Source organism: Xiphophorus hellerii, chromosome 8, assembly GCF_003331165.1.
Source record: "Xiphophorus hellerii strain 12219 chromosome 8, Xiphophorus_hellerii-4.1, whole genome shotgun sequence".
NCBI classification, from domain to species: Eukaryota; Metazoa; Chordata; class Actinopteri; order Cyprinodontiformes; family Poeciliidae; genus Xiphophorus; species Xiphophorus hellerii.
Window position 1 is genome coordinate 15484567 of NC_045679.1, and position 13283 is coordinate 15497849.

Consider the following 13283-nt stretch of genomic DNA (forward strand, 5'->3'; position numbering starts at 1 on the left):
CTGCATGGTATCATGGAAATATGATATAATTGTAACAGCACTGCTAAAGCTACAATGATGATGAGGATCATTGTGACAGGATTCAACACTTTTTCCTCTGACTTCACAAACCTGTCATGTGACCCACATATTTTTTACTCTTTTTTGACCATCACAGTATCTTTCTGCATCAATTAGACATGATACATTAATACTTTGCCTTAGCAGAAAATATGCTGTAGCCTCCTTTATGGTTAAAAAATATATATAAATGTAACATTAAATAAGAGTGTTTTCTCTAAAATATTAGGCTAAACACAAATGTTGTTTTTGTGAAGTAAAAGAATCCCCTATTAAGAAAGCCCATGCCCAGTCATGTGCACATCACATAACATGTTTTAACTGTTCAGATTTTGCATTTGGGCCGTGTCATCTTGGGTGATTACTATCTGATGCGGACAGCGTGTCAATTTTGGTCCAGTTGCTGCCTTTTCCATTCACTGATTCCTCCTAATGCATCTCTTACCTCCCTCATCCATCTCTGTCGGCAGCTAAATCCAGTGCGGAGTGACACCAGGGCTTGTGGCTGAGAACAAGTCTGTGGCATTTGAGATGGTGAAACCGGGCCCCTCGGAGCCAACAACTTTCAAATGTGACATGGTGAGTGGAAAACCCCCTCCTAAAAACATTGGTCTCGAAGGAGAGCCAAGATTTCTGTGCTGTCTTTTTTTCTTCTTTCCTACGGGGGATTAGAGCTCCATCTTCTCTCCTTCGCTCATTGTCTCTCTCCAAACCCAGATTTTGTTGTCATCTCCTCTTCCCAGTGTCCTTTTTGTGAGTTGGTTTGGAAATACTGCAAATCCATCTCAGTTTTTTTCCCCATCACTGGTATCAAACAACTCTCCCTCATCCGTAGGGTATTTCTATCCTGCTGCATGGGGCAGTATGAATACTTACACATGCAGCACAATTGTACTTGAATGTGTGAGTATACCATCTTTGAAATGAAAAGAATGAGCTGACATCAAAGCACTTTTTTGACACTTAATCCTAAAAGACTGTGCTGGTGACATGAAAGCCTTGTGTCTGAAGTCTGCTCTCCTACATTTGTACAGTACTGTTGCACTGATCCCCAAATGGCTACATTATTCTCGGTATCCACTCAGCTGTGAAAAATAGTTGATAAACAAAACAAAGTCCCTCTATGAATGTAACACCACTTGCAGGTCCAGGAGAGAGTCGGGGATGGAAGAAAGAGATGAGAAGATTATGGATTTGAAACTTTACCCTGGTGGCAGTATTGGTTGCAAGCATCTGGTCACTTCTATATTATTTATGTGCATCTACTGAATCGGTATTTAAAGGACATTTATCATGTTGTTTAACCCTTGAAAACCTTCCAGCTTGAAAGTATGAAATATAGTGACACTGCAATCGGCATTACTGTTGTCTTGCAAAGCATTTAGAAACAGTATAAAGCAAAAAGCACCATAAAGGAGACCATAAAGTTTTCAGAAAAGAAAAGACTGATACAGTGTTTATTTAAGATGCATGTGTCCATTGTTTGTAAAAAAGTTAGTTGTCATTAGATAGAACCGGTAACAGTGGAGAGACATGGGGCAGACATTGCATCAGCTGGAAGTCTAACAGAGTTTTTTCTTTTCTTTTCAATTGCAATTTCTAACACAAGCCATTACTTAAGATGTCACGGAGTGCTTTCAAATATCAGGTTAGGGTGCTGGTCTGTTACCTCTCTCAAGACAACATTTCTCATAATTCTCTCTTACTCACTGGGTAAACTGAGATAGAAATCCTCACCCTTGTAACATCCCACAACTTTCATTTTGGTTGGCTAATGCAATGGTATGCAATGATTACCGGAGTTTGGTGTTCCATGTGTGACATTATCACTTTTCTGCAATTTTTAATTGAGTTCTTGCATATCTTGCAATTGGATTCCTTTTCGCTGTTGTACATATTTCTCAACAGAAGACATGGAAATTAATATAGCTATTATATACTAAAAGCTGAAAGACATGGTAAAAAAAGTTATCAGAGGTATTCTTATAGAGTATAATAGCTGTGAGCAGTTTGCAATCAGGAACAAATTGAACAAAGAAGACAGAAGTTGTAAGTTTTGATTAATTGAGCTATAAAGCTATTTTCACTCAAAAAACAGTGATATTGTATCTAAAGAGCATTTGTGTTATGTGTCATTTGTTCAGTCTTGAGCCTCCTACACTCGTTGAAGTTTATCTCTATAGCCATGCTGTGCGGCAAGAACCAAGCTGGTTGATGTTGGGGAGACGGTAGCTGAGCCTATGCAGGAGCCACAGCGGGGGTCTCTTTAAGAACGGCTCAGCTACATCTACACCTCTCTCACAGTTCAGAAAACCGTAAATCCTCTGCTCCCCACACACCTTCCGGCAGAAACAAAATGAGCAAATGTTACTCTCTACGGGTGACAGACTGATTCCCACTTCATGCACAGCGACTTTGAAATTTGATTTATTTTGACTTGAGCCGACCTTGTGACAGGATTCAACACTTTTTCCTCTGACTTCACAAACCTGTCATGTGGCTGATGTGGAAGTTTTTCAGATCAAATGGTTGAGCGTTTGAGTTGGTGAATTATCAGATTAACACTGTCAAAAACTGTGAGCATTACTAAACTGTTTGAAAGATGCCAGAAGAACTGAGTTGGAGTCATGAAAAGTTGGAACCGGAGTATAAGAAGGAGTTTTACCATAGACAATAACTGTAGCGGTGGTGCTGCGTCTTTTGGCCACAATGTTCTTCGCCACGCAGGTGTAGTTAGCGGTGTCGGAGAGGCGGGCCTGTTTTATTATCAGGTTGTGGTCGATGGTGATGTAGAAGTTTCTGTCGTCTGCAGGATCAATAACTTCTTCATTCTTTAACCACTCCACCTAAAAATGAAATAAAAAAAATATTTTTTAAAAATTACAACAGCCAGTATTTTGGGATGAAAAACATGAGCAGTAATGGTTTTATCTATTCCTACATTGAACTCATTTCTATTGGTTATTTTTCTCATCTTGTGCATACACTATAAGAAAATATGGTCATAATCGCTTGCAGAAGTAATGACACTGAATTTCAATGCTAAACTAAATACTATCTTTGACCAAATTTAGTTCAAAATTTGAATAAAATACCTAGACTGGTCAAACTTAACCTGGATTATGATGCACTGAACACAGATTCTTTAAAGTTTAGGACTTAAGCTTGTCAAAAACAGTCACCAAAGACTGTCTTTTAGATAACTTTTTGGTGACAGGGCAACCTAAAACTGACACAAACATAACAATCGCAATATGTAAACAGGTCATTTGTGGACAATCCTAACTCTAAATTGATTACAGAATCTTAAAAACAACAGACTACAGTTGTCAGTATGGGTTCTGTGCCTCAACAGGGGTCTGTGCTTAAATCCTTAAATCCAATCCTAAATAGGATTTGCAAGTTGACCCAATGTATGTGCAAGTACTCTTTGGGGGCTTTGCCCGTGTTCCACAGTTCAAAACCATGCAAGACAGGTTAAACATCAACTCTAAAGATGTGACAACCCAAACACCCTTGCAAAGATTAAGGAGTCAAAAACAATGAATGTATGTATGGATATCTACATAGGTGAAGAAAAAGGGGCTCGTCTATGGCAGCATTCATACAAGAACCGCCGCTGGAAAAGACAATAAATAAAGGATAGAATGACCTCATTAAATTATAGGAGAAAAACTCACAATCGTTGAAGCATTTAAACTGCCATAGTTTTTCCTGTTTCTGTCCAATTTCTCATACAGCAGTGAAAGTCAGGATTACAGCACCGTTGTTTATGTCTCAGAGGTCTGACTACAAAAAGTCAATAGCTATCATGCTCTTTTTATTCTTCCCCAGAACAAAGCACTACAGTAACAGCAGCATTGTCAGGCAGTGGAGAAAAGCAAACTCTCTACAACTGCGAAAGCCGAGAGGCTCTCTGACCTTTCCTTATGAGTTTCATTTCTCTGAATCACTCCGATATTGAACGCCTGGCTCCATCGCAGAACAAGGAATAATTTGGAGCCTTTATTTGACTGTAATTCTCCAAGATCCCCCTTTTCTCTTTAAGAGGTGTGAAGGTTCAGAGTTTTTTTTTCTTTCTTATTCTTCAAAAGAACAACACGTGCCTTTCTCGCTTTCTGCAGTCACTTTGATTCAAACATATTTCCTGGGTGTTTGGTTTTCTTCAAAGGAACTGTCCAGCGATGAGTACGCCTGGCAAACAGGCTACCTTCCTGTGCATCGAGGTACCCCGCTAGGAGTGGGACTTGATGAGGAGAACAGACGAAGATAAGGCTGGATGTTTATAAAGTGTCCTTCTCAGGGGAGATAATGTATCTCCAAAAGTGGGGCAATAATCTGATATGAGTCCTGCCAAGACAAAACAGCCACTGTTGTTGGATATCTACAGAAACACCATCTGACTCACAATTGGCCATTGTTATAAGACCACCATTGTTAGAAGTCTCTTAAAAAAGAAGATTGACTGATTTGTGAAACTGCACCAGGTGCTACGCTTGAAGCGGTGTACCAGCTCCACCACTATCTGCCTCAGTTTGAGATGACAAACATTAAGAGACGCCTGCGGCATAACACCTCTGCAAAACGCCTTCTTCCTCTTATCCAGTGGGAACACGCTGAATATGCCTGAGAAAAAAAAAACTTTCTTTAGCGTTTCACACTAAACGTCTCTCAAATCAAGGTGTGCAACATCAACATGATGCATCTCATAACACTCTACTCCCATAGCATACCTGAGTCTCAACCAACAGCGGGTGTGAGATTTATATGAGCGGCAGTTTACAGTAAACCTCCATATTCTTGATGTGTTTTCTCTGCGGATTTGGTGTTTATGAGTGTTTTCCTTCATAAACATGTATCAGCATAATCAATTTCATGGAGCCAGGAGAGATATGATTCCATCGCTGTCTGTCTGCAAACTGAAACTAAACCTTTCGCTTATTTGATTTGGCTGCAATTAAATGCAGCATTACTTTTATTGCAAAGCATAGAGGATGCAATAAACTGTCTATCACCAAGTCTGCTGGGTTAAAATGTAGGTTTTCATATAAACCACTGACAATTTAAGGCAGAGCTTATTTAAAAGACAGTTATCACAGAAGCAGACATCTTGGTTGACCAGCCATAGTTTTCATTCAAAATCTGGCAAAGGTACAAATAATTTTGGGTTAACTTGAAATCAAAGAGAAAATCTCATTCAATTACCAATTTTTCTGATCATTGTACATGAAAATGTAAAATACAGTACGCTACAATTAAAAAAGCTATATAAAAATTTATATTTATCCCATTAGAAATCTCATAAATGGATGCAAACTACTTTGTGTTTGAAGTTGTGTTCTTACCTGAGAACATTTTCAGGAATCAGTTTTAATCTGTGCCAGCCAAAGTTTGAGCTAGCTCATGTGAAACGTGATCATCTATACTATTTATAATTAGTCATCTTAGCCCACAGTGGCTAAATCTGCTTCTTCTATTTCATTTCAACTTACTTGTCCTGACATCTGCTAAAGCTGCAGACATCTGTCGTGATTTTCAGGAGTTGAGCATCACACTGTCAGAGTTCAGTGATCTGCAGGGTCTTTTACTTTTATCATATAAGGTTATTAAATAGGTCTAGAAAAGTATGTTTAGAAACAGTCAAAATGATAGACTGCAAGTCATTTTTAAATAATGTCTAAAGGCATGTAGGTGATAGGGGCAGGAAAGGCTGTTAGTGGATATTTGGGTTAAAATTAAATCTAGTCTTAATTCTGAATGAATCGAAAAATATTCTGCGAGAAAGAGAGGGAGAGAGAAGGGCCCGGGAGTTTAGAGAACAAAGATTTGACAGTGATCTCATTGTCACTTTCTGTGTCTTTTGTTCTTGTGCTGAAAAAGTCCTGAATAGAACAAATTAAATGATGCAAACAAGAGAAAGAATGGGTCTTTTTTTTTTTTTTACTTGACATGATAAATATTTTCTCTTTTCGTACTTGATTCAGTCGATGCTGAGAAGAAGGCACTGGTAAAAAGCATCAGAAGGGGGTTTTTGGTAAGAAAAAGAGATTGACAGTAGATACAAAGAGGTGATTATCCAATTTTCACCAATCATAGAGGCAGACTTTCCAGACGTGCTGCGTTCAAATGTCAAGAGCACTTTTACGGGAAAAGGTAATTAAAATTTGAACAAAAGAACCTTTCAGTGCAGATGGAGGGGCGGGAAGGAAAAAGAGTGACAAGGAAAAAGATTGTGGCAGAATTTTATATTATAAACTGGAAAGTGTGAATAAAAGTAACAACAGATCACCAATATTTAATCCTGTGCTAAAACCAAGAGAAAATGGCAAAACAATTTCTTCAGCAAATTTCACATGATCAAAGTCTGCAAAACACTATAGCTCTTTTTGCAATTCCCCAATCTTCTTTGATGCCTGCAGACGTAAAAGCGTGCACATGTGCAGATGCACAAACTTGCACGCCCATGCAAAGACACACTCTCACAGCTCGTTAGTGTCTGATTGGCAGCGAAACATCTAGAGAGGTAATTGGCACATTTCTTGTCATTAACGACCGGGAAATTGCCACATGTCAGCTGTCATCGGATACAGCCAAGTGACAGACAGCGAGATGGAAACTTAGACCCAGAGTGGAGGAGAGGAGGATGTGAAAAAGGAGCAATGCAGCGAAAAACACGACAGAGAGGAGGGAGCAGGTGCATCTGTATGAGAACAGTTACCACAGTGTCAAAATATACATTTAATCTATCATTGGAGAGGGTCGAGGGTGGACATGTGAGAATAAAAGATGGGCACGTTTTGGGATTAAAGGTGGAGCTGTGAAGACCTAACTGGTTATCCGAAGGAAAAGGTTCGCATTGACAGAAAAACAAAACATCATAATTAACCCAAAGCAATGAAAAAGACCAACATGATCAGGATCAAAATGTGTTGGACATCGTCTAAAGCAAAGTAAATAAGCTGAACATTACCAATAATTTTAACTTTGTAAACCTACCTACTTTTTATTATGACTTTATGTGACAGTCCAACATAAAGTAACATGTGGGAAGAAAATGATAATTAGTCTTGAAGAGTTTGTTGTGTGTATATGCTGTATATTTTAGTTAACCTGAGTTAATTCTTTGTAAAAACATCATTTGCTGCAAGTGCAGCATCAATCTATGTTTCTGCCAGCTCCAGACACCTGAAAGCATAAGTATTTGCTCATTCTGCTTTGCAATATAGTTCAAACTCCCATATCTGGATATCTGTGAACAGGTTTAAAAATTTTGCAGAAAATTCCAGATTAGATTTTTGTAACTCTGGCTGTTTAGGTCCTGCTGGCAGGTGAACCTCTGCAACAGTCTTGAGACAGTTTTTGGCTTTTAACAGGTTTTCTTCCGTGATACGTTGTGTAATAAGCTCCAGCCACAATCCCAATACATTTTTATTAGCTTTTTATTCCCTCTGAAGAAAGAAATCCCCACAGTATGTTGTTGTGGAAATGGTGTGTGTTTGAGATAATGTGCAGGGTTACGTTTTTAACATGTAGTGTTTCACATGAAGGTAGAAAAATCTGCTAATTTATCAAAATGGAATCCCTTACATCTGAGCTTTGGATCTCTGCAGCTTTTCCAGAGTAACAGTGGGCCTCGCTGCTGCTTCCTTGCCAGCCTGTCATGGTAACAGCTTGGTAGCTTTGCAGTTAACTTTATTTCTTGATGATCGACTGAACTGTAATCTGTGTAATGTTAAAAGTCTAGAATATTGCTTTGCAAACTAACCCGGTTTTAAACTTCTTTAAACTTTTTCTCTGACCTGTCACTAATATTCCCTAATAAATTTCCAAGGCCTTAGCAAAAAGCAATGTTCAAGCAATTATGCAGCTTTTGAAGGCAAAAGACGGCACTGAATTTTATTAAGGGGTATTAAAGAGAGTAAAAAAAACTTATATATTTATCTGTAAAACATATTCATAGTGCTCCATTATTTTTCTTAAACTTCACAATTGTACTTTTCCTACGTTGGTCTCTGAAAAACACAGAGACTGAGACAAAATGTTCTCATACTGAGACAAAATGTGAAATAGTTCAAAACACATAATATTAATATTTTTCACACAATGAGCCAAAGCTGTATCTGTGGTCCTTAAATGATCATTTTTTCAAGTTGTGTATTTCTTTAATTATAGGTCTAGAACTGGGGTCTGTATCGCCAGTCCTAGGGGATTGGCGTCCTACAACTTTTAGATGCATCTCTTTGCTTCAGCACTACGACTCAAATAATCAGGCCATTAGCAGACCTCTGGAGAACTTTACTGAATACTGAGGGGGTAATTCATCCATCTGATGCAGGTGTGTTGGACGAGGGATGAATCCAAAAGCTGGAGGAAACCAGTCCTTGAGGCCTAGGTATGAGGACCACTTGTGTAAACATCTGTGTGAAGACTTTTTATTTGTTTTGAAAATTCAAAATAATAATCAGACCTTGAACAGCTGCTACTTCAGATCCATATTCTAAACTTGTTCCAATCACCAAAGAAATTTGGAAAACTAGATGTCTTAGAGCTAAAGGTGACTTTATATCAGCATTTTATCACAAATGTGATCTAGCGTATGACACATGATCAATTATTGATTTAAAAAATTTCATTAGTAGCTGCCAGAAACTGTAAACACATATAAAGTTCAATCCAAATTCAGGGTTCTTCTTCAATGTCCTACCACTGTCATTCCTTCCCCCCTTTAGTCTACAAACCTGGCTGCAAACCACATTGCAGCAGCAACGTGGGAGTAGCCACCAAGTGGGACGCCTCAGTGCTCTGCCTGGTTGTGCCAGCACAACATTAATTAGCCTAATACACAGAACACACTATATACAATCCACACACTTGTTAAGAACCAATGCGAGGCAAAAGCAGTCATTACTCACCGCAGTCAGAAATAGAGTGCACAGCAGTGTGTGGGGGAAGAGAAGGGTGTGAAAAGACAAGAAAGGTGAAGAAAAAAAATGTTCCTCAGAAATGTGCGACAAAGAAGTCATTATGAGATCTTCAGCTCCTTCATGTGAAGTCTAACTAGCTGTCTCGCCTAAATTATTCATTTATCCCTTTTTTCACAGCATTTCCTCTCCAGAGTCGAATGACAAACCTGGAGGATGAACCACAATAGGTTACCAACTGATAATTAGATCATTTATTGTCAGAGAAGAAGCCATATGCTCTGCAGATGCATGCATGACAAGTGTGGGATTGTGAGCGATATAAATATTCACAAGCCCAAATTCACAAAGGTACGATGTCTTGAGACCTGATGGTAAAAAATTATTTTCAACTTGCAGATTAGATGGTGTTGATTAGACAGGACAGAGGAATGCGACGATACTGAATAGAAGCAAATATACAGTTGCTGCTGCAAACATTGACTAATCCAAAAATGTTAAAGCTGCTGTCAAACTATTTTCTAGATTTCCATGTATGCTGGCATATTCAAAACACATATTAAGTGGGTCTGAAAATGAAAACATGATGGGGATTTGGGGAAAATCAAGTCCTATATTTTGATCATGTGTTGCTTTTGACAGAATCCCACACTGAAAAGTGTAGGCGTGCACTTGCGCACCTATCCAAAAGGGGACATTCGCGTCGTTTTACACTCACCAACAGGGGACCCTCCGGCCAAGAGGGGACATTTTTTAGTGCGTGTGTGTGTGTTGGGATCAAGGCTATTGAATTCAGATTTTTTCTTTTCTAGCATTTGAAGAAGTGAGTAGTATATAGCTGATTTAAGATTTAATCTTAGTTTCATCAATTAATACATTTATTAGGCAACAATAGAATGAATTTAAATGGTCGTTGTCAAAAATATTGTGTTGACATTTGATGATGAAAAAACACACTTTAAATCACTTTTGATGGATTGACAATCCAGTATAAGATTTGGACCAGAATGCACTGTAGAAGCGAACATGGTCAGACCCCCTTTATGTAATGTCAGCGTATGGCTGGATTTTTTTATAGAAGACTTTGCAGCAGAAGTACAGCAAGTTTTTGTCAGTGCCACTGTGCTGTTTATGTTCCACTGAGTAGGGTTAAAGGTGAGTAATTAGGTTGAGTGTTGAGAGAGCAACATAACTTCTCGCAGTTGAATACACTGACTCAAGATTTCTTTCTCCACTGTAGTTTAATGAGAAGCCATAATGACACCCAATAGCTGCCTTGAGAGTAAACATCCAACTTCCCCTTTTCAATGTCAATGATAATATGACTCCATTCTTTCACTCTGTGATCTATTTGAATGTCTTAAGTGATACATTTTTCTATCGTGGAAATTTTGGAGCCAAATGCAAAGGAATGTTATTTTGCCAAGTCATAGTCATAGCCCATGCAACACAGTGAAGTACTGTAGTTCACTCATTAGTTTTGAAAGCACATTTCTATCTCTTTTTAAAAGTCTTTTCTTACTCACAGGAAGCCCCAATGAATAGACTGGAGCACAGAAAGCTTCTTCGGCATGACATTTTCCAGGTAAAGCTGACCCACTGGAATGTGACAGCAAGAAGAGAAGAGACTCACGGAGAAAACCAAAAGCTCACAAATGTGAGCCATTACAGGAAATCACTGCCTTTACACTGGAAAACTTTGGTGATTGGCAGGTGAGCACCTGAAGGGCAATCTTTGGTTGGCTGCAACAGGGCTGTAGTTGGGTCCCCACTAACACATTAACTCCCACAGGGAGTCTTGATGAAAATGCACTTAGCTGTTTCCGTGGGCACTGAAGTGCCGTAACTCTTGACATTCCTGGTACCACTTCATAGCTCAATGAGGCCCCATTCTTCCTGGAAAAAAGTGCTTAGCTTCTTGTTGGCAAGGCAAGCTAATATGCTGCTTCTGGCTTGCTTCCAAATCACCTTTAAAGTGAAACTAAGCTATTACTAAGGTAACTAATAATCAAGAATACCAGACATTCATGTGGTGTATACTGAAAGGAAAGCTGGCAATGTCAATAAAGCTCAGCAATTAGACTGATTGGAATATATTGGAGTTTCTATAGAAACATCCCACATTGTAAACAAGTTATTATTATGCCAAGTCTGTACCAATTAAAGTGTCCCAAGATTTCACAATAAAGGGAAGCACATCTCATCTTCTGCCATCTCTTGGACAAATTGATTTGTGACCAATCCAGCCAAAGCTCAGCTCTTCCTCAAACCAATAGCCTGCTGATAGAGACCTGTCTGCTGTGTAACACTGTTCATCAATAACTATGGCTAATAAAACAAATAGCCTCGTTTATGACGCAGAAAACAGCTCTGATGGTGATATTTATGCAAACTTAATTAATTGGAACAACAAGAACATATTCTTATCCAAGTAAGTTAGTTAGCCTGTCCTTTCAGCAGGGATCCTCAGCAGAGCGAGATGCATGTTTATTGACGTTTTGTATTCGTATATGGAAAATCAAGGCATCATTTAGCATTACCAATGAAGGTAAGCATGTATTAGTTGATGTGTTGTTTAAACATTATAGCAGCTTTGCTATGTGTTGAACCAGAAAACACAGATCACAAACTCTAAAGGCACAAAAACATTGGTCGCTTTTATAAAAATAAGAAAGAAAACATGTACATGTAATATTGAAAAATGAGAATTTGAAAAGTAAAATAAATTTTTTGGGGAGAAAGTACAGGCTCCTAGAACTAGGGAGCTAATTAAAAGCAGGAATTGCAATTTTCCACATTGTTTCATTTCAAGTTAACCTCAGTTTTATTGCTTTCATTGTGTTTTCATACTCTTTAAGTTCAGTTTCTTTATTTTTCTTATTCCCATGTGTAAATTAAGCCACTTTGAATTGTTGAGGCAAAAAAAGTCCTTTAGTAGGATACGTTAAGTTTGAATTTCTTACAAGGTTACAATGCTCATTGCATTTTACTGTGACAAATTAGAACAGAGTTAGAAAACAAGGTTAGAATAATGTTCCAAGACTTCCACAGACAGGTAAATGTTTGATCTTTAATTTGGTCAAATAGTTTGAATCGCCCATATTTATATAAAGATTCCCCATTTAGGCTGTTGGAGTAATATTTATTCATCTTTCAGAGTTTTCTTTTTATTACAGAATTCCAATCAGTCTGGTTAATTATACTTTTTAATTCTGGGTTCTCGTACTAGCTCCAATTGATCCTTAGCACATATATATATATATATTTGACAATTTTTTCAGCTCTAGGGAACTTTATTTGAAATAAACACATTAAAATTCCCAATAAATCTGGGTTAATTTGCTATTGAGACATTAAATCAGATTTCAACAACCACATAGTAAAGCCAATGGACTTCTCTCTGCCAACAGGAAAGGGCAGAGAGATGGGGGGGGAAAGGCAGGTGATGGGACTTGAACTTGAGATGGCTGCATCAAGGTCTTTAGCATCTGCATACGGTGCACCCACTATTACCACTGCAACACAATACGCTCCTTCTTAACATAATTTAAATTAGGTGTGATTATCTTTTATTGAGCCTAAATAAATTGTTATCTTATACAGAAAGCTCTTGTTTCTACAAATCTGTAACAGAAATCATTCAATGGAATGGTAAGTAGTTTTGCTGATTTTATTTAAAGCATGTGATGGATTGTGAGACTGATTTATTTATGCACATTAAAATAGTTTAAATGTCAAACATCATTTTTAGACCCTGAAGCTTTGGAGCAGAATGCAAATATAACACATTCTGGTGTGCTCAGCAATCTAAAAGAATATATGTATGAAATCTTAAATTTGGCCTTTCTGTCTCAAGTGTTAAAATTCTTTTGTTTACATTTTCCTTTTTTCCAGATGGAGAAGCTTGAACAGCAGATCTTTGTGTTACTCTGCTTTTTTCTCAGCAAAGCCAATGGACTTAATCACGGCAGTGAGGCCTGTTCCCCACGGAGCATCAATGACTCGTTACCCGCGATAACACGGCAGGACCCCGGCTGACGGAGGCGATGCCTGAATTAAAATCCTGCTCCCATGGAAACGGGCTTAGCAGCTCGCTGTGCAGCATCACCTCTGAACTTTCGTCTTTGTCTCAGGGCCGTGGCAAGTGCTGTGAAATGGAGATGGGGCCTTCAGCAGAAGAAAAAGCACAATAATGCTACATTCTTTTAGCTGTCCATTTTATGAGCCTGCCACATATTTTTGAAGTATGAAAAGGGGCCAGCCTTGCTTGTGGAGAAGCCCTTCAGAAGTTGATGAAAGAGC

The 13283-nt window shown here is 38.4% G+C and overlaps 1 protein-coding gene across 4 annotated transcripts in view; it reads right to left on the bottom strand.

The window, feature by feature from the left end:
- unc5cb (unc-5 netrin receptor Cb) overlaps positions 1 to 13283 on the bottom strand; it is a 145880-nt gene that overhangs the window by 29804 nt on the left and 102793 nt on the right. For all 4 annotated transcript variants that reach the window (XM_032570614.1, XM_032570613.1, XM_032570612.1 and 1 more), the window contains exon 5: positions 2726 to 2906. In XM_032570614.1, coding sequence (XP_032426505.1) covers positions 2726 to 2906 — 181 coding nt within the window. The remainder of the gene's footprint in view (positions 1 to 2725; positions 2907 to 13283) is intronic.